Source organism: Neofelis nebulosa, chromosome 1, assembly GCF_028018385.1.
Source record: "Neofelis nebulosa isolate mNeoNeb1 chromosome 1, mNeoNeb1.pri, whole genome shotgun sequence".
NCBI classification, from domain to species: Eukaryota; Metazoa; Chordata; class Mammalia; order Carnivora; family Felidae; genus Neofelis; species Neofelis nebulosa.
The window spans coordinates 222,119,737-222,143,655 of NC_080782.1; the positions used below are offsets into that span (position 1 = coordinate 222,119,737).

Consider the following 23,919-nt stretch of genomic DNA (forward strand, 5'->3'; position numbering starts at 1 on the left):
ATCTGGCTCCATGATGAATGTGGAACCTGCTTGAGATTCTCTCTCTTTCCCTCTGTCCCTCTCCTTGAACGTGCTCTAAAATAAAAAATGGTTAAAATGGTAAATTCATTTATGTTTTACCACAATAAATAAGAATTCTGAATATAAAAAAAAACTACAGAAGACTCCGTCCAGATGCACTGAACAAAGACTTCTCCTGGTCCAGGTGATGACTGTAACTTCCTCTCCTGCTATTATATCCCATAGCAAAGCTTATCTGAGTTTTGATGTCATGATCTTTACTTAAGAGAAAACCTTTGTCCCCCACTTTACCTTCAAATTTAATCTGTCATTCCTACCATGGGAGGCAACTTGGCACAATGGAGCAACATGTGTTTGACAGTCACTAAGTAAGCAAATATTAGGCAAACTATTAAACCTGGGTTTGTACTTGTGCTATGTCATTCACTACCGAAAAACTTCAATCAAATTACTTAATCTATCTGAGCTTAACTCTACCTACCTTATGCCTTACGGTACAAAACGTGGACACTAAAGAAGAAAATATGTGAAGCATAGGGCATAATGTCTGGCACCATGGGAAACAAATGTTCTCAAACACACACACACACACACACACACACACCCTCTCCTTGCCCACGTTTCCTCCTAATGGGCCCTGGCTTATGTTCTCCATTCTAACCAAACTTGCTAATGGTAAGTTCTGGAAGGCTTATCAGCCACCACCTCTAAGCCTTTGCTTATGCCACTTACCTGCTGTTTTGGAATGAGTGAGAAGGACATTATCTTCAGAGCATCTATTTCTCATAATAAGCTATCAAGTTTTCTCGCACCACCTATTGTGAAAAGTTGTTTATAAATATGTTTTTACATTAATTCCTCAACTTCTCTCTCCCCTCTCCTAATAACTTACACGTTCCTTGAGGATAGGGACTGTCCTTCCCTTCATTTATAGGTACAAGGATCCAGATGCATTTTTCTGCTGTGACAGTTCAATTGTACTATCTTTCAGTAGGAATAAAACCAAAAGATTTTTTTTTTAAATTTTTTTCTTAATGTTTATTTTTGAGAGAGAGAGAGACAGAGACAGAATGCGAGTGGGTTAGGGGCAGAGAGAGAGGGAGACACAGAATCCAAAGCAGGCTCCAGGCTCTGAGCTGTCAGCACAGAGCCCGACGCGGGGCTCAAACTCACAAGCTGTGAGATCATGACCTGAGCCGAAGTCGGATGCTCAACTGACTGAGCCACCCAGGTGCCCCAAAACCAAAAGATTTCTATGGGAGTAGGGGATACAACTGAGAAACAGGTGACCTGTTCACTGTGGTACCTGTTTTCAGCCTGATACCTGCTAAGAATCATAGTACCAGTTTTTTTTAATGGTGGAAAAATATATAGAACATGAAATTTATCAAGCTAACCACCTTTACGTGTGCAGTTCAGTGCATTACATACATTCAACACTGCTGTGTTGTCACCACCACCATCCATCTCCATAATTCTTTACATTTTGCAAAACTGAAACTGTATCCATTAAACATTAGCTCCTAAGTCCTCTCTCCCCACCTCCAACCTCTGGCAACTAGCATTCTGCTTTCTGTCTCTGTGAATTTGATTATGTTAGTTACCTTGTGTGGGTGGGATCATGCAGTATTTGTCCTTCTGTGACTGGCATATTTTGCCCAGCATAATGTCCTTGGGGTTCATCCAGGTTGCAGCATGTGTTAGAACTTCCTTCCGTTTTAAGGCTGCACATTACTGATTTTTGAGAGGGAAAAACAACTCTGCATGTATGTCTTGACAGATTATTTATTAATATGTCATTCTAAACATTACATAAATACAGCCTATATACTAGAGTATCAAATATTATTCCAGTAAGAAGTTCAAGAGTACATTTAGGGTTATCTTAAGAAATATGAATACTTTGGCTTTCATTATCACATCAGATGAAAAAAACAACTCAAAGAACAGTTTTCATTTCCTGCTATGATTAACAATGAAACCAAGTAGAAAAATAAGAGTGTATTAAAAAAAAAAAAAAGATACTCAAGTACTTCTCAAAGAACATATTTCCATTTTCTTCACTACATACACACTCATACAAATTACTCGGTAATCTGAGAAGTGGTTCTTTACCTATATAAGGAACCTCAGTAAATATTTGTTGAATGAATGAACAATCTATGGAAATGGATCTACTACTTTAATTTGTGCTTTAAGTTTTTTTCAAGTAAGAGCAATAGTAAACATACCGCAGTTCTTGTTTTGTCCAGATCATAAGCCTATAGAACAGTGATTGTTATGAACACTACCCATCATAGCTAATAATCAAATTAATGTGCATTCATCAACCTAGTAAGAAAAATTCTATCATGTTGCAGAACTAATCCTAATTAATAACTGACTGGGCTTCAATCACTTGCAACATGGTCAAGAAAAGGGAGCTGGGACTTCTAGGTTTGAATTTACCTCACTTATCAATGAATTCCTATCTTTGGGCCCTCACTCCCATCCAAACCCTCAGACACACTTAGAAACACTGCTAAAAATAGTAGCTGCAGCATATCTTCACTCTCTTGTTAATTTGACTCTGAAAATGTATTTGGCCTCCAAGTTCAGATGAGGGACCTTCCAAACAGGAAACCGTTCACTAAGGGAATGCCCACAAATGGAAATGAGTCTGTGAGCCAGAGAGAACAAAGATTTGTTCTTACAGCAAGCTCAACAGACACACACGATAAAACTCAGAGTTGAACACTCTTCCTCCAAAAGTCATGTTCATAACCAGACCAAAAAAGAAACGGGAAAAAAAAAAAAAAACAAACTTGAACTTAAAAGGACCCTATTTAAAAGGATCTTTTCAGGGAAATCATAATTGTGATCCTTTTTCAAAGTTATATTGTGCTAAATATTATACCTAACACAATCAAAAGACGAGGAAATAAAAAACGAAAGCTGAAGTTGCAAACAAGCAAAGGTGTGACACTTGGCCTATAGATAAAAGAGAGAAATTCTATGAAGTCCTGCCAGAAAGCTGGTTTTAAGAACACCTTGTGAGTCAGATGTAGTGGATCTGATCGTCTAGTAGCCATAATTTAGGAAGGCAAGAGTATGCTGAATATGCCATTACTTTCTTCTCATGATTAGCATTTATGGGGGAAACGGTGGGGAATCAAATTTAAACTTCAGCTCTTAGACTGTATCTTAATAAAACAAAACACTGTTGGAGAGTAGTGGATACTCTATATTGACCTCTGTCCAAAGTTTCTTTCAATATCAACTTTTTACAGGTAGTCCTAAATTACTACTCTTTATGGACTTAATTCTTAAGAGAAACCTTGGCTAGCCTACAAGTTTATCTTTGCATAATCATCATCGTAATAGGTTTAACTCATATTAAACTGAATATTGTTTTTTGATACGCAATGAAGTTAAAAAAGGTCCTCAGTAGTACAAACACACACAAAAACCTCAAACTATCTTCACTACTCCTTCACAGTACGGCTAGTGAACTAGCAACTGATGCAGCATTTCAACAAGCCCCAAAGTCAGCATCTTTAATTCAAGGTGGGGCCTCTTATGTCTATCTCACAATCCACAAACCATCCCAGTTCCTGGGGTCGAAAGGGTTGTTACTATGTGAGCCAGGAGAATTACCGCAAACTTCTCCTTTCCAAGTTCAGCAGTTCCTCTAATCAAAAACAAAACAAAACAAAACAAAACAAAACACAAACGACCAGCTAAACTTTCACCCCTTTACAATGTTCTAGCCAAATTAAGGTCACATTTAAAATGCACATATCTGGAAACAAGACTTGTTTAGAACGGGTTCAGGAAAAGCTGTACATCCTTCATACATTCCTACATGGAGAATGGTGTCTCAAGATGTGAAAAACAAACAAGCTGACGGGTTTTTTACCTGCAAAATTACATCACCCGCAGAGCACAAAGCAGCCACCATGGCCAGTGCCCCAGAGCATTCACAAAACCCAGCAGCCTGGGGCTTCAGTTCTTAAAGGCTCCACATTTACTGGCTTTAGCAATGAATTCCTTTAGCAGAGGGCCATCCATTTGCCAAAATGCTGCAGTCTGTGTAACTTCTGTCAAATGATTGATGCAAAACTTAAAGCAGAATTCTTCTAAATCCTGGACACACACAACAAAAATAAAAACAAAAAGAGGCTTTTTTTTATTAACTTTCATCAAATTACTTCTATCCAAACCCCTCATCCCAAATCTCTCACCCTCCCCTAGGAAAGATATTTGAGGCCAGAAACCTCAAACTAAGCAAACAAGTGACTGTACATAGGTAGGCATCAGAAAAGCACGTACTATTGAGGCGCCTGAGTGGCTCAGTAGTCGGCTGAGTGTCCGACTTCAGCTCAGGTCATGATCTCACTGAGAGTGAGTTCGAGCTCTGCGCCGGGCTCTGTGCTGACAGCTCGGAGCCTGGAGCCTGCCTTGGATTCTGTGTCTCCCTCTGTCTCTGCCCCTTCCCCGCTCATGCTCTGTCTCTCACACACACAGAAATAAACATTAAAAAAATCTTTTAAATAAAAAAAGAAAAGCACGTACTATTTAGTCACAACACAGTAAGTCCAACAGCTCCCCTACCTCAAGTCTGACTCTCTAGAACGTACACCCATTCACAGAGCCTATGGGGGGGGGGGGGGGGCAGCCTCCGCATGGCTGTCACACAGTCTGGTCACATGCAAAGACTTTAACGAGCTGAACGCATACACCTGAAACTAATACAGTATTATACGTCAATTCTTCTTCAATAATAATTAAAAACAAAGCTGAAAGCAACTTTACTCCAACGTATGTTTGACCACAGTCAAGTCAGAGAAAAGAATTAAGATGTGGGTTATTTAGCTTAAGGAAGACCTTAAGAAATACAAAAGTGATGAAGAGATGTCCTAAGGAGACACATTAAAAAAAAAAAATCCACAGACCTTAAATTCACTTTCACGCTCTCCGAGATAAAAATGCCTTCATTGTTAAAGCCACAAAGGAAGACACACTCCCACTCCCACACACTAATTTCTCAGATAGTCGGTCCAGAGGAAAATATTCAGTCTGGAGTTTTCACTCAGGAAAAGAAGTCATCAGCTACCGACATTCAGAAGTAACATATACAAGTGGTAAACCTGAACAACTTAAACATTTCTGCCAATGCTAACAGAGCCTTTCATCCCCAGCAAAACACTACCATGTTTGTTCCTTGAAACGCCGGAACACGTATTTATTAAATCCATTAGGTACTGGAATGTATACAAAGACTAACTATGTAACAGCAAATCACACTAAAAGCTCTTATCACCAACACCTTGATTCTTGTAAATTTGCCAGCTACACTGAAGGTCAATACTCAGGGTTCTATCAAACCAGGAACTGGACAACATTTAAACTGCAGCGTCTTGGCTTCATGTTTCCAGCCACCGTGAAATGAGAATGTCAGGCAGAATGGGGAAGGACCCACACAAACACAGAGACACGTCTCCTTTCTACTCTCTCATTGCAGACCCCTGCGAACAAATACTTCCCTATTCTGAGGGTGCCTCTGTCCCTAGCTGAATGATGTCCCCTTCCAGTCATATAACCAGTAAGAGATAAACCACATCTAATGTGTATCAGCCAGCTGCTGACAGAGTTTTGCTTTCTAGACAATTCACAATGCATTTAAAATATCAGCACAATCTCCACATCCACGTTTTTAAATAAGAGATTCCCAGTGGGCTGAAGTACAGCTGAATGTTCTGTGTGTTGTAATAAACTATAATGTTAAACTATATTAAACATTCCCTCTCAATTATTGAAGAACAAGTCCTACTCCTGGTATAATAACCCAATGATTAATACACAGCTTTGGGACTAAATTATATTCCACAAGGAGAGAAAAGTCATTTTTATCTTATTTATCAAAAAGAGACAGCTAGTTTATCTACACATATTTTAGGAAGAAATAACCAGTCATAAGCACACAAAGTCCCTCAAACCATCTAATGTATCAGATGAGGATCTTTAAATATTGACTCTTAATTATACAATTTCAAATTCAAAGAAGATTGCACTAAATTCTGGCACTGTAAAACCTTATTATAGTGTCTACAGATCCGGAATTCAAGATCTTCAGAGGTCAAACAATGAGTATATCCAAAGACTATCTTGAGTACAAACTCTGAAGAACTTTTTATATAGCACAGGTACACAGACGGCACCTCTAGTTATAAATCACTTCATACATTTATGAAAACAGCTCTAGCAAACTGTCTTCCCTTCCCCTCCAATGAGTCTGAATTGGTAAGATAGCTCAGTATTCAAAAAATGTTTAGCAGTTTCAAACATTACAAATCTAACTAGAGAATCCTGAAAATAACCTAAAGCTGGGCTGTTTAAAGAACTTATTTAATAACTGACTCTTGCTTAAGGCAGATCTATGGAAAAGGAAGCACTGAGTGCCCTTGAAGAGAGAAACTGGATATGCAAGCTCACCCGCATGAACAGAGCGGCACAGTCATGCAACTCACTTAGCAGCCAATGCCCTGAGCCAGCCTGCCTCTGATGTGTGAACGAGACCAATATTTTCCTGATAATTCTTGAATGTTTTGAGAACCTACATGATCTGTTCACCTCACTCTGCAAATGTATCACATCTTCAATTATCCAGAAAAGAAAATACAACACTTACCCAACTGTAAGTTAACTGTAACAGAACTGCTGGGCTTTGTATAAAAGCTTATATATGTTTAACTGTTTATATAAAACATTTCCAAGAAGAATAAAAAGGATTACTTGACCCGTAGATGAAAAACGTTCATAATAGAATGAAAGCATCTTCTTAAGGCCGACGGAATATAAAAGTGGGAAAGAGTGTAAAATCAGGGGCTCTAATACAATATTTTTGGTATATCAGAAGTAATTCCATATTCATGACATTTTGTGGTGAAATTATTATAAAGTGGCTCTGAGGCAAATCAGATAAAATGTCAGATTTGTTGTAATTAGCAAGGAAGATCAAAATAAATTGCTACTCTAATTTATAAACTCATTCCAAATTTTTCAATGTTTAAATTAAATTATTCCAATAATTTATATATTCCGAGAATAAGTCATTTTTCCTTTCCACAGATCTTCTTAAAACACAATCGATGGTCTAAATATCCACATTTTAAAAAATGCTATTGCAGCCTAAATGGAGTTCTTATCCAGTCTTAAGTCCTCCAAAGCTAAAATAGTCGAATGCTAATTTTTCTATGGAAGGCTACTTGGCCAGGATGAGACAGGCTACCTATGCGTCACAAGCCCCCCTTGAGACATATTCTGGATGGCAAGAAATTGGGAACCACACCTAACTTTGCCCAAAATTATTGTTAAAGTAGTAATAAAACAAAACCCCAAAACTGTAAGTTTAGAATTTGTTTCCTAGTATATCAGGTACAAAATATTCCATATCAAAGTGGTCTCTGGTCTCTTTAATGTACTTAAAGTCTTTTTTTTTTAATTTTTTTTTAATGTTTATTTCTGAGACACAGAGAGAGAGAGAGCGCGCGAGAGCATGAGTAGGGGAGGGGCAGAGAGAGGGAGACACAGAATCAGAAGCAGGCTCCAGGTTCCGAGCTGTCAGCACAGAGCCCAACGCGGGGCTCGAACTCACAAACCGTGTGATCATGACCTGAGCGGAAGTCGGTCCCTCAACTGACTGAGCCACCCAGGCGCCCCTACAATGTACTTAAAGTCTTAATAGGACAAAATAAAGAAAAGGCACTCTCACTAACCAAAAAATACTTTACTGATCACAGAAAACTTTTAATTTTGGAAAGAAGAAAAAATGCTGACCATTTGGTTTTAGCGCAAAACTTTCAACACCCATATCCCAAACTAATTCTGGAATTAGATTCCTGGCCTTATATTTATTGCTTCCAAGAGCAAAATCTTAGGACTTAAATTGCTAAGCAAGGAGGATTTTCTGGAAAACTCTCCACTCTGGTTCAACAAATAATACTTCCCTCCCAGCTATTTCTCCTGATGTTCAGATACACTAGGGGGTGCCTGAGTGGCTCAGTGGGTTGAACAGATCATATCAGGTCATGATCCCAGTGTTGTGGCATCAAGCCCCGCGTTGGGCTCTGTGCTGAGCGTGGAGCCTGCTTAAGATTCCCTCCCTCTGCCCCTCTCCCAGCTCGCGTTCTCTTTCCAACAAACCCCAAAATACACAGAAAACAAATATTTCCTGAAAAGAACCAGTATAAATAGAAACATTTCAAAATTTGTGTAATAAGATACAAACTATCTCGATACAATGTTTTTTTCACATCTACTCCCTTGATGGCAACATTTATTTGGGTTTGTACTGGAGGAATTCTGAAGTGCTCCTCTGCCGGGCTGTTCTTCACTTAAAACTTGGAGGAAGACTGACAGTGCATTCAGAATGCCGGGGCTCCACAACAACCAGAAAAATCTTCCTAACTACTGAGCCAATACATTTTTGTTGCTTTTATGTGTGTCATTTGCTGCAAAATTACCTTGTCAAAAGGGGGTATGGAGGAACCACAAGAACTTACAAGAAACAGAAAAAATGTGAGAAGGTTGTCTCCATCTTCCTAGCATTTCAACCACAGAATGAAGGCAAAGTCATCTAGTCTCCCTAAGCGGAGCTTCTGAAAGTCAATATTTTGGTGGTAAATTTCCAATCTTAGTGGTAGCTTCCCATCAACTTATAGATACGGCTAGTAGGTTTTATTTTTACATTCTAAACACTTCATTTATTTACTTACTACATTCTATTGCATTAAGGGAAATACAAGGTAACTCCTAGAAGAATCCCCCCCCCGCCCCAAAAAAATACAGCCTAGAAAGGAAGAAGTGATTCTTTCTGTTTTTGTCTTCTACGTTCCAAGTTTTCTACATTGAATGTATTAATATTTGGGGGGTTTGGAGTTTTATTGTTTTCTTCATTTTTTAAAGGACACCTTCATGGCAAGGTGTCTCACATATATTCACTCATTCATTAAACTCAGCATACATTCTTGAGTGCCAACCATATGCCCACACTGTGCCAGACTCAAGGAAACACGTTTGCAGTCTCAAGGAAGAGATGGTATCTAATGTCTATACTCAGCATGAGAAAAATGAAAGCTAATTTAAAAAAGTGATCAGCTGGCACAGGCAGAAGTGCCATAAGGTTTTTTCCTGGAAACTTGATGGGATAGGTTTTAACTTGAAATGAGAAATTTCCAGCAACTAGAGCTGAGATGTTTGCCTCTGCCCAGGTGGTTCTAACTGGTTTTAATCAGCAATATCCTAACCCCTAGAATATGGAACTCGTTAGTAGTAAGGAGAAGGGAGAGATCCAGAGAAGATGCTAAAAGTGAATTACCAAATGGACAGAAAGGGCACTGACCAATTTAAAGTTACATCACTAGGTAGAAATGCAACCTAAAGAAAAGGGCACTTCTAATAAACAAGTTCATGGTGTCACAGAAAAGGCAAGAAAAAAATCTAGACATCCATTTCCTTTTAGAAATAATTTAATCACCAAATCTGCTGTCAGGCCACAGACAAAGTCAACTATATTTGACCTTAGCAAATATTTATGATAATATAATTTCAAATAAAAATAGGATGCACGTTGAAAATACAAAACATAATGGTCCATTTGGATCCCTAAGTTTGATAAAGGAGAAGATCCCTGCAGGTGTTTGGTAAATCGCAATACCGCGTACTCTGCCTTGTCAAATGATGACAAAATACTACCTCTAAGAACGGGCTAATTGTGTCATTAAAGGTGTCTGCCTTAGCTGGACTCCAAGGCTGTTGTTCCCTACCTTATATTCTCTATAAATTTATAAAACCACCGTACCAGACTTTAGTTCACTGATTATCCTTAATGTATCCTTCAGGTGGTACCATATTCATTCAGTTCAACAAACATTTATCATCCAGTGCCTACTATGTGCCAGGCACTACAGAATAGAGAATAAGAAACAGTCCCGCTCACAAGAAGCCTACAATATGATGACGCTCTGATTCTTAACTTCAAGAAAACATACCAAATGCAAAATTTCAGACTCTCAAAAGGCCATTCATTCATAGATTCTTTAGAGACCCATGAATCCCAGATTAAGAATTCAATCCAGTGCAAAATCAACCATCCACAACAAACACACAAATAAAAAGGAGTCCAGAGCAAGCTCTTCACACATGAATCATGATGAGTTACAATTAGACAATGATAGAATTTCAGAGCATACACCGATACGAAATTATTCATGTTCCTTGTCTCATGCAAGAAAAGGGTGGGAGGCAGAGCACAGGGAGCTGGAGGGGTTGGCTTCACTTTGCTGTTTATGTTACCTCTGCATCGTATCTGACTGCAGCAGAGAATAATGAAAAGGCATTCTCCACCGTAATTCCACGCTTGATAATGTGCTGACAGAGCTTTTTCAGCCGGTTTTCACAGTAAGACGTGGCTAGGTCCAAAAGACCTAAAAACAAAAAAGAATTTCACCAAGTTTATGATACTTTCCCCTAATTTATAAACATATATATTTCATTTTGGTGAAAAGAGTTATGGAGATGAATCAAAAGTTTCTTAATGAACGCTACCCTAAAGGTTATTAAATAGATCCCCTTTCTCACTCCCCTCCCCACCCCGGAACAGACCTCTCCTACACTCGCTTTATACAACTTCCTCTACAGTACAAAAGAAGGGGAATAAACGGAATTGCCCCCCTTCTTTTGTTTCCAAGAGGATACACGAAATGCATTAGCAACGTATTAAAAATTAAAATATTACAAAATTAAAAATTATTAAAATTAAAATAAGTCCATAGCCATAAATAAACTAGGTCTATAACTGTGAACCGTAACAACTTATACAGTACTATTTTTAAAGACATTTACTTCAAATATTTTCTAAAAACCATGTAAAAGCCAATTGAGCTGAAACTCTTTACACTTCAGTACTGTGAGAACGTGGAGGGAGAGACTTTTGCTCGTGAGGCCTGGCCCGTCCCGGTGGCTGAGGTACCTATGGCATCTTCAGGTGGCAGGTCCACTGTGTCTGTGTAGAGGTACTGGAGGAAGGCACGGTACACTGGGTAAGAAAACTGGTCTATTTCTATCACCTCCTTCATATCCTCATTCCAGTAAGACTGGAACATGGATCGAAAGTGCTCACACCTAAACAGAACAAGCAAAGTTATCTAACGAAGTTGACGAAATCCAACAACTCTTATAGGTCTCCCTACCTACTACTATATTCAGGCCCACACTCACAGGCTTAGGAATCTTCAGCTAGCACAGGCTTTCACATTCACCTTCTGAATCAATTCACTTGCATTTTCTGATGGGCATCTCCTATTAAATACTAAGGATTCTAAGTAGGGCCTAGAAGTACCCAGCCCTTCAGGTGCACCACTGTTTGCCTTTGATAGTCCTCATCCAGATCAAGGATTTTGCTCCCTCGTTTTTCTTAAAAAGATTATACAGAAATGCATTTTAAACAACGAAATTAAAGGAAATTCAGAAATGAGAGTTCAAATCTTTGACGATACATCAGCATCATTCAAATAACTCATTTGGTTTTTAATTTTCAAGTAATCAGCATATTCTTAAAACCACTTTCAATGTTAACTGGATCACATTTAGGCTGATGATTATCACATTACCTCACATGACAATTTTCCTCCTTTTCTGACTCATCTCCAAAACAGCCATCAGTCCTATTTTGTTCCTCTGCTTTGACCTGCTCCCTCTCCAATACACCCAAGTCTGTTACTAACTTACTCAGAAAAAACATTCACTAGGAAAGTCACAGATTTTTTAAAAAATCTAAGTGAGTCTTTTTAGGTTATATTTGCATGTAAAAAGCCACCTACATGCAAAATTGATTTCTAAAACTGGGTTTTCTACATATTTGTTTTAAAAAATCATCTTTTCAAATCCTTTTAAAATGAGATACGGTATAAATAAACAGAATATTTTCAAAATCCATTCACAACCAAAAGAATGGCTCCATCTACATAAGAAATTACTTCATCTGAGAAGTTAAAAGAAATAGTTGTCTAGGCAAGGAATGACAAATGGGTCAGAAAACTATGCATGAAAGGAACAGACTAGTTGACCACAGGTTCCCAGAAGGAACATTTCCAGTCTATAATTTCATTCCTTTGGTTCAGATATTTACTCTCTTAGTAATGAATGATATATATGGCTTTTAGGTTCCCTTAAAATGTGTTATTTTGTAAAGAGGTTTTTAACTACATTTCAAAAAGGACCAGTTTAACTCTCTATGGTCTCACTTCATGTGCCTCCTTCTCAGTGATGGCAGCCTTAGGGGGCAAGAGTCCAAACTGTTATTAATAAATACAAAGTTCCCTCACATTTATACAAATAACTCCCACCATTTACTATATCTAAAGATCGTTCCTTTATTTATTAAAAAAAAATTTTTTTTAATGTTCATTTATTTTTGAGACAGACAGAGACAGAGCATGAACGGGGGAGGGTCAGAGAGAGGGAGACACAGAATCCGAAACAGGCTCCAGGCTCTGAGCTGTCAGCACAGAGCCCAACGTGGGGCTTGAACTCATGGGCTGTGAGATCATGACCTGAGCCGAAGTCGGCTGCTTAACCGACTGAGCCACCCAGGCGCCCCTAAAGATCATTCCTTTAATTGGGAATCACATGTCCCTCAGGGCCAGAGGTCCATCACTCCTGACCATGAGAGTTTCTTGATGGGGGGGGGGAATCAATCTTTAAGAGGACATACACATTTTTCACTAACTAATCTCTTGTATTTTTTTAATCACGTAAGTAAATTTGTCGATAGAAATAAGAATTCATAAGAACCTCATTTAAAAAAACAATATAGACAGGGAGCCTGAGTGGCTCCATCGGTTAAATGTCCAACTTCAGCTCAGGTCATGATCTCGCGGTTCATGAATTCAAGCCCCACATCAGGCTCTGTGCTGACAGCTCAGAGCCTGGAGCCTGCTTCGGATTCTGTGTCTCCCTCTCTCTCTGCCCCTCTCCCTCTCGTGTTTTTCATCTCTCTCTCTCCCTCTCAAAAATAAATACACATATATTTTATTAAATATATATTATGTATATTTATATGTATATATGTACACATATATATGTATACATATATATTTATATGTATATAATATACATATATATATTAAAAATATATATATAGAGAGACAAATACTTCTACTACCACATTATGCTTTTTCAAAAAGGCACATGAGTGCACACTCACACACACACAGATAATGCATGGATACTATCCACAAATATAGTAAGTAGCGCCATTTCTCTCTACTACCAAGGCTATTTCTTAGCGGTCACCAAAAGGAGACTGCAAAAAGAAAGTAAGGTTATCGATGTCTCTAAGCTCATGCAAAAATACCTGATTTTCAAAACAGCTTTATGGACATGGATATATTTCCCATCAATTCTAAACTTCAGATCAGCAGTTTCCGGACTATCAAATTCTTTCTTCAGTGATTCAGCAACTGTTAAAAAGTCTTCATGCTCTGAAAGCAACAAACCCATTATTAGTACATAAATCTGAAGAAATGTGCCAGAGATAAGAAAAGACTTCTAAAAGATAACCATTAGCAAGGTGAATAATTCAGATTTTTTTCAAGTTTGTGCCTTATTTGACAAATCAATTTCACCATATGAAAATACGTATCTTGGGGCGCCTGGATGGCGCAGTCGGTTAAGCGTCCGACTTCAGCCAGGTCACGATCTCGCGGTCCGTGAGTTCGAGCCCCGCGTCAGGCTCTGGGCTGATGGCTCGGAGCCTGGAGCCTGTTTCCGATTCTGTGTCTCCCTCTCTCTCTGCCCCTCCCCCGTTCATGCTCTGTCCCTCTCTGTCCCAAAAATAAAATAAAAAACATAAAAAAAAAAAAATTAAAAAAAAAAAAAAAAAAAAAAAAAAAGAAAATACGTATCTTAAGTCTATAAACTACCAAAAAATATGTATGTAGTTGAAAAGGCCAATTACCAGTCTTATATATGAAGTTAGACATTTAAAAATGTATATTTTTTAGGGGTGCCTGGGTGACTTGGTCAGCTGAGTGACCGACTTTGGCTCAGGTCATGATCTCACAGTTTGTGAGCTCAGGCCCCACATCGGGGAGAGCCAGCTTGGAGGTGGGAGCCTGCTTCAGATTCTGTCTCTCTCTCTCTCTCTGCCCCTCCCCCAATCTCTCCCTCTCTCTCTCTCAAAAATAAAACATTTAAAACCTTTTAAATGTATATTTTAAAAAAGAAAAGAAAAATTTATAGGCAGTCCATGATTGTATCACTGCTCACTTAAAACTTGATTGGTTCTCCCAATGTTTATAGCATCGCCAAACTGGAAAAAGCCCAAATGTCTATTGATGGATGAATGGATAAAGAGGATGTGGTGTATATATACACAATGGAGTATTACTCAACAATCAAAAAGAATGAAATACTGTCATTTGCAACTACGTGGATGGAACTGGAGGGTATTATGCTAAGCGAAATTAGTCAAAGAAAGACAAATATGTAACTTCACTCATGTGGAATTTAAGATACAAAACAGATGAACATTAAGGGAAGGGAGGCAAAAGTAATACAAAAACAGGGAGTGGGATAAAATATAAGAGACTCTTAAATACAGAGAACAGAGGGTTTGCTGGAGGGTTGTGGATTGGGGGATGAGCTAAATGGGCAAGGGGCATTAAGGAAGACACTTGTTGGGATGAGCACTGGGTATTAACATGTAGGGGATGAATCCCTGAAAGCTACTCCTGAAATCATTGTTGCACTATATGCCAAGTAACTTGGATGTAAATTTAAAAATTAATTAAAAAAAAAAAAAGAAAAGAAAAAAACTTGAGTGGTTCTCTTCCAGGGCTAAGAATTTATCAATTCTCCTTGACTGAAACACTGAAAACACCTTTGCTCTGCTTTGGGGTAGTTTCAAGGGGTTGGTAAATTCAACTCCAGGAGCGTCAAGAAACAAACTTACCACTAAAGTAGTAATGCTAAGCAGTCATGTTCTTATGCAGAAAAACCCTTTTTCCTAGGTATGTGGAATCTAAACATCCCTATTAGCCCTAAATATTAATGTACAAATAATCCTTACACGCTATCTAAAAACAGAGCAAATTTACTTAGTAACAATGTATACTCAAAGGGAACAGTTTTACAAAAACATGATCACATTGCCTGATAAGAACTGTTATATGTAAGAAGAACTACGTCCTTATGAAGAAAAGTAAAGGCACTTGTACAAATTATGTAACACCTTCCTGTGCTATGTGTGGACAAAGGAAAACCAGTAAAAGGCAGCTAACAGGAAAACAAAGAAAATTCCAGAGGTCACTGGCACTGAACGCAGATGCTGTCAACACAGGAGACAGGTTTCTACCATGAGATGAGAACGGGACTCCATCAAAGAACTGAGCTGTGTCTCTCAGCAGCCTGCTGCTCTTAGAGGGACACCTGTTAAAACCTAGGCTGAAACTTAACAAGTAAGCTCATCCCTGAGCTTTATTATGAGAACCTCCCCAGGAAATAGCATTCACCCAAGCCCTCCCTGGAACTCCCATAACACAGAGCTCTCTTGGCTCTGGCAGAAAGTGGGCAATCTCTCAAAAGTCAGGCTTTCCCCTCACCCTGTAACCTGGATCTCTGGCAAACAGAAGAAAGGAAATGACTCAGATGGGTAAGGAGTCCAGGAACCCAGACTGCTACCCCACCCGTCCGCAAAACAGCTTTGATTGGTGCCTCCACTTCTGCCATCAGTCCTGAGGGTTGAAGTAACCCTTTTCCCCATTTTGGTTTCTGACAAGTATAACAACTCCCTTTAGAGAAGAAGTATTCTTCCGAGGTGTGATTTCACCATCTTTCTTCCTAACGCTCAGCTGAGATCATAAACTGAAAGAGAAAACCCTTCTGACTTTTAGCAGGTGGTAAGAAGTCCTCTACGAGATATTCTGAATCTTATTTTTTCCAAACTTAACATTAAAAAACGTTACAACTTTTCTTCTGAAAAGGATGTCTTCTCGGGATTAGACTTCTGAGAGGCAAGTACCTGGAGAAGCCTTTTATGAACGGGTCCAGGTTAAGTAGCACTTGGGAATCTGAAGATGTACATAGTGTTTGGCTGTCCATGCTATACCTATGTGTAGTTCTGGCTAAACAGTCCCATTCTGTGAATTAAATATTTTCTAATCACAACATTCACTGCAAAAAAATATTGTATTATAGTTAAAAAACTGGAAATGTTTATTTCACATTAAATTGAGCAGCAGCTTAACTCTTTCTAAACATACTCTTTGCCCCCGTGAGCACAAACACTGGTCACCTGATGATGGGACAGCCCCGGCCAGCTGGCTAATACACCCGAGCATGACACATACTACAAGACTGGTCTTTAATATCAACTGCTAAGCAACCCACACCCCACAGTTGACAAGAGCTACATTAATTTCCAAGCACAGGGGCCATCATGATCCACTTATTTCCTCTGCATACGAAGAATAACTTAGAAGAAATACATCCCAAAAAATGCAGAAATGAACAAGATAAAAGAAAAAGAGATTAAACCCATCTTGTTAATGGCTACTCAGCCTTCTGACACCTTACCATTTTTCCATCAATGGACGCCTGAAGACAATATTTAGAAAAGGGACAGATTATGTAACCAAAGATCACCCTAAATTCCAGTACCCTTTGCAATAGCTCGGTTTTTGTGCCCTTCTGAAATAAAAGTATTTGAGACTGGTTGAAAGACAAAGTGAGAAAGAAAGTGGAGTTAACATGTCACCCTTTAAATTACGAGTTTTTACCCATGGAGGAGGGGAAGGAAAAAAAGGAAAAAAAAAAAAAAAAAAGAGGCTAGAGTGGAAGACAGCCAAAGCATAAGAGACTCTTAAAAACTGAGAACAGGGGCGCCTGGGTGGCGCAGTCGGTTAAGCGTCCGACTTCAGCCAGGTCACGATCTCGCGGTCCGTGAGTTCGAGCCCCGCGTCAGGCTCTGGGCTGACGGCTCGGAGCCTGGAGCCTGTTTCCGATTCTGTGTCTCCCTCTCTCTCTGCCCCTCCCCCGTTCATGCTCTGTCTCTCTCTGTCCCAAAAATAAATAAAAAAAAAAAAAAAAAAAAACAAACAAACAAACTGAGGGTTGATGGGGGGTGGGAAGGGGGTGGGAAGGAGGGGAGGGTGGGTGATGGGTATTGAGGAGGGCACCTTTTGGGATGAGCACTGGGTGTTGAATGGAAACCAATTTGACAATAAACTTCATATATTGAAAATAAATAAATAAATAAATTACGAGTTTTTAATTTTTTTAAGTTCATTCTGGTTCATATTCAATTATGTAATAAATTTAGTATAACAAAAGCACTTAAAAACAGGTTACTCAAATATCTGTACACAAATGTTTATTATGGCACTATTCTTAATAGCCTAAAGGTGGAAACCATCCAAACATCCATCAACAGATGCATGGATTAAAAAAATGCGGTCTATACATACAACAGAATATTATTCAGCCATAAAAAGGAATGGAGTACTAATATATATACTACAACATGGTTAAGCCTCAAAAACATTACATAAAAGCAGCTAGACACAAAAGGTGACACACTGATTTCCTTTATATGAAATATCCAGGATAGGTAAATCCATAGAAACTAAAAGCAAAGTATGTGATTGCCAGGGCTGGAGAAAGGAGAATGGGGAGTGACTGCAAAACAGGTACAGGGTTTTCTTTCAGAGTGATGAAAACATTCCAGAACTTGATACAAATGGTGGCTGCACAACACTATGAACGTACTAAATGCCTCTGAATTGTACACCCTCAAATGGTGAATTTTATGAACATAAATTTCACCTCGATTAAAATGAAAGGGGCACCTGGGTGGCTCAGTTGGTTAAGCGTCTGACTCTTGACTTCAGCTCAGGTCATGATCTCGTGGTTTGAGTTCAAGCCCCGCATCGGGCTCTGTGCTGTCAGAGGATTCTCTCTCTCCCTCTCTCTCTCTGCCCTACCCCTGCACACGTTCTCTTTCAAATAAATAAACATAAAAAAAAGAAAAAAAAGTAGCCCTGAGCTTTCTTACCTACAGACAGGAGGCGCCAAGAGACAGCAGGAGTGGCGAAGCAGGCGAACACGTCGTCGGTGCAGGAGAAGTGCGTGAGGTGAGGCAGGATCACGGACTGGCCCCGGCACTGGCCCCACATGTACACGTGCCCGCCCTGGGTCTTGGCAGCTGACGTGTGGGCCGAGTGGCAGGCCGCAATCTCTACTACCCTGAAATGTTTTAAGAAAAATGCATGTAATTTATCATAGAAGCCTACAGCACAGGACACAAGGCAGATAAAAAGGCCATGCTTACAACGCTGCAAAAAACAGCCCAGGACTGAGGGACATTAGCTTCAAGTCATATGGACAGAACCAAAAGATCACAGCAAGGGTATTGTGTTTTTCCCTTGCTTATCAACCCACTTCTCATCCTGACCTCAATCTGAATTAGGATAAATAATACATACTGTTTAGGAAAACTTGGAAAAAGGGACTCGAAACCAAAGTAAATGAGGAAAGTGGACAGAGAGAAACTGTCTTGACAGTTCTGGGGGCTTAGACAGTATGAAAAAAATAAGAACAAAACACTGCCTTCAATATAACAACCTCCTTGACACAACTTCTTCTCACAGCCTCTAAATAAGCGATGGCCTTGGGGTAATGGACTCTACACACCCTTATCCAAATGGACATCAAGCCAAACACATTTCTCAGTAGGCTTCTTAGGCACAGTCCTGCAATCACAAGTCAACACTCTAAAGCTTGGTGGGTAAGACCTCAAGATTTGGCTGAACAAACAAAGCATCTATTCTAGTGAGACACATTAAATCAAATCAATATTTAAACAGAAAATCTCCTTTCAAAAGCAGATTTAAAAGTTGTTTTAGTTGGCTCAAAGGAAAAGTCTACACTACACTCAATTTCTACATGGCGACAGACCCCATTTTACTTCCCTACTAAATGAGCCACAGGAAATGTGAGAATTATATCAAGATGCATTAATGCCTATCAATCACAGGAGGTTATTTTAGGAAGCCACATGAGAATCCTATCAACCGCATGTCCATTTGTTCAAAATGACAATATTAATAAACAGAAGCGTGACAAAGCCAAACACCGTAGCTCCAGCACACAGAATCCCAAATCCAAAAACACACACATAGTCCCGACACATGGTACAGCCAAGTTACCTTTCTTTCTCCACCATGATGTGTGCTGGGCTTAGCAGGTTATTTTTATTGCCAGTTCCCAGCTGCCCATACGTGTTAGCTCCCCAGGCATAGAGCAAGCCCTCATCTGTTAGTGCTAGAGTGTGTGCATAGCCGCAGACAATCTGCAAGTAAATTTAAATGGTTACCATAAACAGGAAAACAGGAAGGGCAGGGAAAACATCTACTTAAAGATTACAGCCAGCTTCTGCAGAATGTCAACTCATCATCAGGTGTGGACTGACATTCTCTGGAACATTAAAAAAGCATTAGAAGAGCCAAAAATTGAGGCATCTGGGTGACTCAGTTGGTTAAGCATCTGACTTCGGCTCAGCTCATGATCTCACGGTCCGTGAGTTCGAGCCCTGCGTCAGGCTCTGGGCTGACAGCTCAGAGCCCGGAGCCTGCTTCGGATTCTGTGTCTCCCTCTCTCTCTCTTTGCTCCTCCCCTGCTCACACTATGTCTCTCTCTCTAAAATAAACAAAACAGGGGCGCCTGGGTGGCTCAGTCGGTTAAGCAGCCGACTTTGGCTCAGGTCATGATCTCGCAGTCCGTGAGTTCGAGCCCCGCGTCGGGCTCTGTGCTGACCGCTCAGAGCCTGGAGCCTGTTTCGGATTCTGTGTCTCCCTCTCTCTGACCCTCCCCTGTTCATGCTCTGTCTCTCCCTGTCTCAAAATAAATTAAAAAACGTTAAAAAAAATTTAAAAAAATAAAATAAACAAAACATTAAAAAAACAAAAACAAAAACAAAAACAAATATTGAGACTATTGGACTTTTCCAATAGTTTTTTTCTTAATTTTTTTTTTTTTTTTAAGAGAGAGAGAGAGCATGAAGGGGGAGGGTCAGAGAGAGAGGGAGACACAGAATCTGAAGCAGGCTCCAGGCTCTGAGCCGTCAGCACAGAGCCTGACGCGGGGCTCGAACTCACGGACCGCGAGATCATGACCTGAGCCGAAGTCGGATGCTTAACCGACTGAGCCCCCCAGGAGCCCCAATAGTTTTTTTTTTTTTTTACTTGCCAAGACTGATGTGTCACCAGCATGGTGTTCCTTCTCATCATGAGAATTTAGGAAAGACAGAATTTCAAATGTGAAGGATGAAGGCATACGGCATTGTCTGAAAGCATCTACTAAAGGGTAAACGTCCAGTGTTTCTCCGAGTCGGAGCAGGGGAGCTACACGGGAGCAGCAGTGAAGCCCACCACACGTACCTGGTTCACACACACGCTGTGCAAAGCTGCCACTCTCACAGGGGTCAACTGATTGCCATTGTTTCCCAAGCCTAGCTGACCATTGCCATTGTAACCCCAGCCATACACCTTAGAGAGAGAAAGGGAGACAAGAGGCTTTTAAAACAGTAAGAAGGAAGATACAAAAATGCCGTCCACCAAAACAAATCAAGTAATTTTTCACTTCCAAACGCCCATATTCCTACTCTATGTGATCCTACTGGGGATCTCCAAATGGAAGATTATTTGCGGGGGGGGGGGGGGGGGGGATAACAGAATTTGGCATCAGTTCCTCCTCCATACCTTATTGGTTGGATAGCCTTGGGCAAGTCATTTATTCTTGCTTTACACACGAGGAAGTTGATGCTGCTTAACAATTATTAAGCACCCTTTGTATGTCAGGACATGATAAAAGGCACTAGGAGTAAGTTTTTGGTCGCAGTTTAACAGGAAAGATGGACACGTGCAAACTTTTTGCAGCCAGGAGGCGAGTGCTATTCTAGAGATACAATCAAGGCACTACAGGAGCAGAGAAGAGAAAGGACTTAGCTACAGGAAGAAAATTTAGGAAAGACTTTTCAGAGAGCAGAGATTTGAGCATGGCTGAAGGATAATAAATGGGAGTAAAGTATTCCAAGGAGAGGGCAGAGAATGCGCTGGAAGCAGGTTCTGAAAATGAGGAGGTGGTCTGCTGGGACACATCCAGCACAGTGGCAGGACAAAAGACTAGAAGGAAAAGTAAGGGCTAAAGGGATAAAGTGCCAAAACACACACGAGGGAAAAGTAGAATGCATGTAAGGGTCTCCCACAGAAATATTTCAAAACAGATTCATATTCACATCTTGGAAAGATCCTGCTGGCGGCACATAAAGGTGAACAGATTAGATGAGACTACAGGCAGGACAGCCATTCAGTAGCAAATGAGCTCAGACAAGGGTCGAAACTAAGGCAGTGACAGTGGGACCAAGAGAGAGGGAATGGACAGGAAAGAGGTTAAGAAGACATAACACAATGTCTTAGATATCTGGAGAGGGGAGTCATCAGCTGAAAGTAGTCGAGCTGGACAGAGGTTTGCCAGCGGTGGTGAAGGTTTAGAACAAGCAAGTGTGGGACACAGGAAAAAGCACTGAGCAGGAACAGACTAAAGGTCTGGTCAAACGAGAAACCTGAGGTGTCTCATGGAGTCAAAGATGGGGTTTTTCAGAGCAATGTGACAGAGGGGAAAGAGGGATATAGAATTTAGGGTACTAGCAAGAGACGGTGAAATGCACTTTCCATGTCGTTAAGTGCAAAAGGTTTTAACTTTCTGCAGAGAAATTTGACCACAGCTATCAAAAAAGTTAATGGCGTACACCCTAACCCAGAAATCTTATTCTTGGGAACTTATTCTATAGATTACTTACATAAATGTACAAAAGATACACACACACACACACACACACAGTAACACAGAAACTCAGTGCTGCAATGTTTATAACAGCAAAAATTTAGAAACAACTGAAATTTCCATCAGTAGAGTTTCAGCTGTGGGTGATCCAGACAAGGAAAAGTAAGGAGCCATTATAATGGAGAACAGCTATAAATGGTCTGATAATAGATTCAGGTAACCGTATGTGTTGTTAAGCAGGAAAGGTGCAGAATAGCGGAAAAAAGCAGTACCTATAATAATCCTATTTTTTATAAAGGATAATTATATTCACCCATATATAATTGTTTTATAGAGAAAAGTTCAAAAGGATATACATCCAACTATTAACAAGGCTGGAGAAAAGGTATTCACTTTTTATTTTACATGCTTCATTTGCTTTCCTTTGTGAAAATAACCACATGATAATAATTTTAGGATTAAGTATATTTTTAAAAATAAACAAGTAAAGAATACCAGGATGGAGCAGTCTGATGACTAGCCCAAGAAATTCTAAAGTCATCAAAGATGACAACAGGATTGATGAAAAAAGCCAGTTAACACTCTGGTAAACATGGCATGACAAACATGACTGAAACTAATGGAACACTGTGCATCCTGTATTTCAATTACACACACACACACACACACACACACACACACACACACACACACACACACACACACCAAGCTCATACATACAGAGAATGGATTGATTTCCAGAGGTGGGGGCTGGGGGTTGAACAAAATGGGTAAAAGGGCTCAAAAGGTACAGACTTCCAGTTATAAAATAAGTAAGTCATGGGGACATAATGTACAGCATGATGACTACAGTTGTAATACTGTATTCCATATCTGAAAGTTCCTAATAATCTCAAAAGTTCTCATCACAAGAAAAAACTCGGATTCTCTTTCCCTCTCTTTGCCCCTCCTGCGATGCGCTCTCTCTCAAAATATGTAAACTTTTTAAAAATCATCAGTTACCTTTAAAGACTGCACACCTGATTTTTTCATTGGATGAAAGAACTAGTGTCAAACTCTTTATTACATTAAATCACAAATACCTACGAACATTAGACTATTTGGATCTCACAAAAAAAAATAAATAAATTTTAGACACATTGGAATCCTTACTTGCAGATCAATCTTGGCATCTGAAAATTCACAGTGAGGAGCAAACACCCTCCAGATATTCCTCCATCAGAAACCAGTTAACTATCAGTGAAACTCTAGAAACAAAGCACTCTTCCTTCCATGATCTCATACATGCTCAAGAAGGAAAAGGTACTTCAGTGAGACAGGTGAGGTGAGGAGAAGGGAGAGTACAGAGACAGCTCACCTCCCCATTGTCCAGAACAGCCATGGATGAGGTCTGACCACAGGCAATGCCAACCACCCTCTTAATATGTAAACAGTTTGTAACTTTTCGAGGAGTTGGTTGATTTGTTGTAGATCCTGATCCGACCTGGCCACAGTTGTTATACCCCCAAGCAAATACCTATACAAGACATGGGAAAAAGAAAGAATTATTAGCATTAGGGTGAAAATTCTAGCTGTGACGCACGTAAGTAATCATGAAATAAAAATAAACCCACTTAATGAATATTTACAATGTGCTACATGGCTCTAAATGCTTTCCATGTGTTAGCTTATTTAATTCCTATAGTAATCCTGTAGGGTGACCCTGAGGTAGATACTATTTCACCCCCATTTTATATATGGAAATAGAAACAGAGGTTAAGTGACTTGCTTCAGGTTCTACAACCAATAAGTAGTAAACGTGGAATCCGAACCCAAGAAGGTCTAGCTGTGCTCTTAACCACTATGCTACACTGCCTCTGTAATTATAGCAGCCATACATGATTTTGTAATCTGCCATCAACAGGAAATAAAGTACATACCACAAAGCAGCAGTGATATGAAAAATGTGCCTAACTCTTTGGGCACAGATGTTCTTTTTTTTCTTTTCCTCCACAAAAAGCTTTCAAAATTGTAAGA

The 23,919-nt window shown here is 39.7% G+C and overlaps 1 protein-coding gene across 7 annotated transcripts in view; it reads right to left on the bottom strand.

Moving 5' to 3' along the window:
- Positions 1-1,788: 1,788 nt before the first annotated feature.
- Positions 1,789-23,919, bottom strand: part of RCBTB1 (RCC1 and BTB domain containing protein 1) — a 64,304-nt gene continuing 42,173 nt past the window's right edge. For 6 of the 7 annotated variants that reach the window (XM_058686054.1, XM_058686047.1, XM_058686020.1 and 3 more), the window contains 8 exons: positions 23,261-23,419; positions 20,499-20,606; positions 19,269-19,411; positions 18,116-18,306; positions 13,418-13,544; positions 11,033-11,184; positions 10,357-10,487; positions 1,789-4,146 (listed from right to left, as the gene is read on the bottom strand). In XM_058686054.1, the coding sequence (XP_058542037.1) occupies positions 4,006-4,146; positions 10,357-10,487; positions 11,033-11,184; positions 13,418-13,544; positions 18,116-18,306; positions 19,269-19,411; positions 20,499-20,606; positions 23,261-23,419 (1,152 nt within the window). In that variant the 3' untranslated portion in view covers positions 1,789-4,005. Of the gene's footprint in view, positions 4,147-10,347; positions 10,488-11,032; positions 11,185-13,417; positions 13,545-18,115; positions 18,307-19,268; positions 19,412-20,498; positions 20,607-23,260; positions 23,420-23,919 lie in introns of those variants that run through there. The other variant, XM_058686058.1, reaches the window with a different exon arrangement.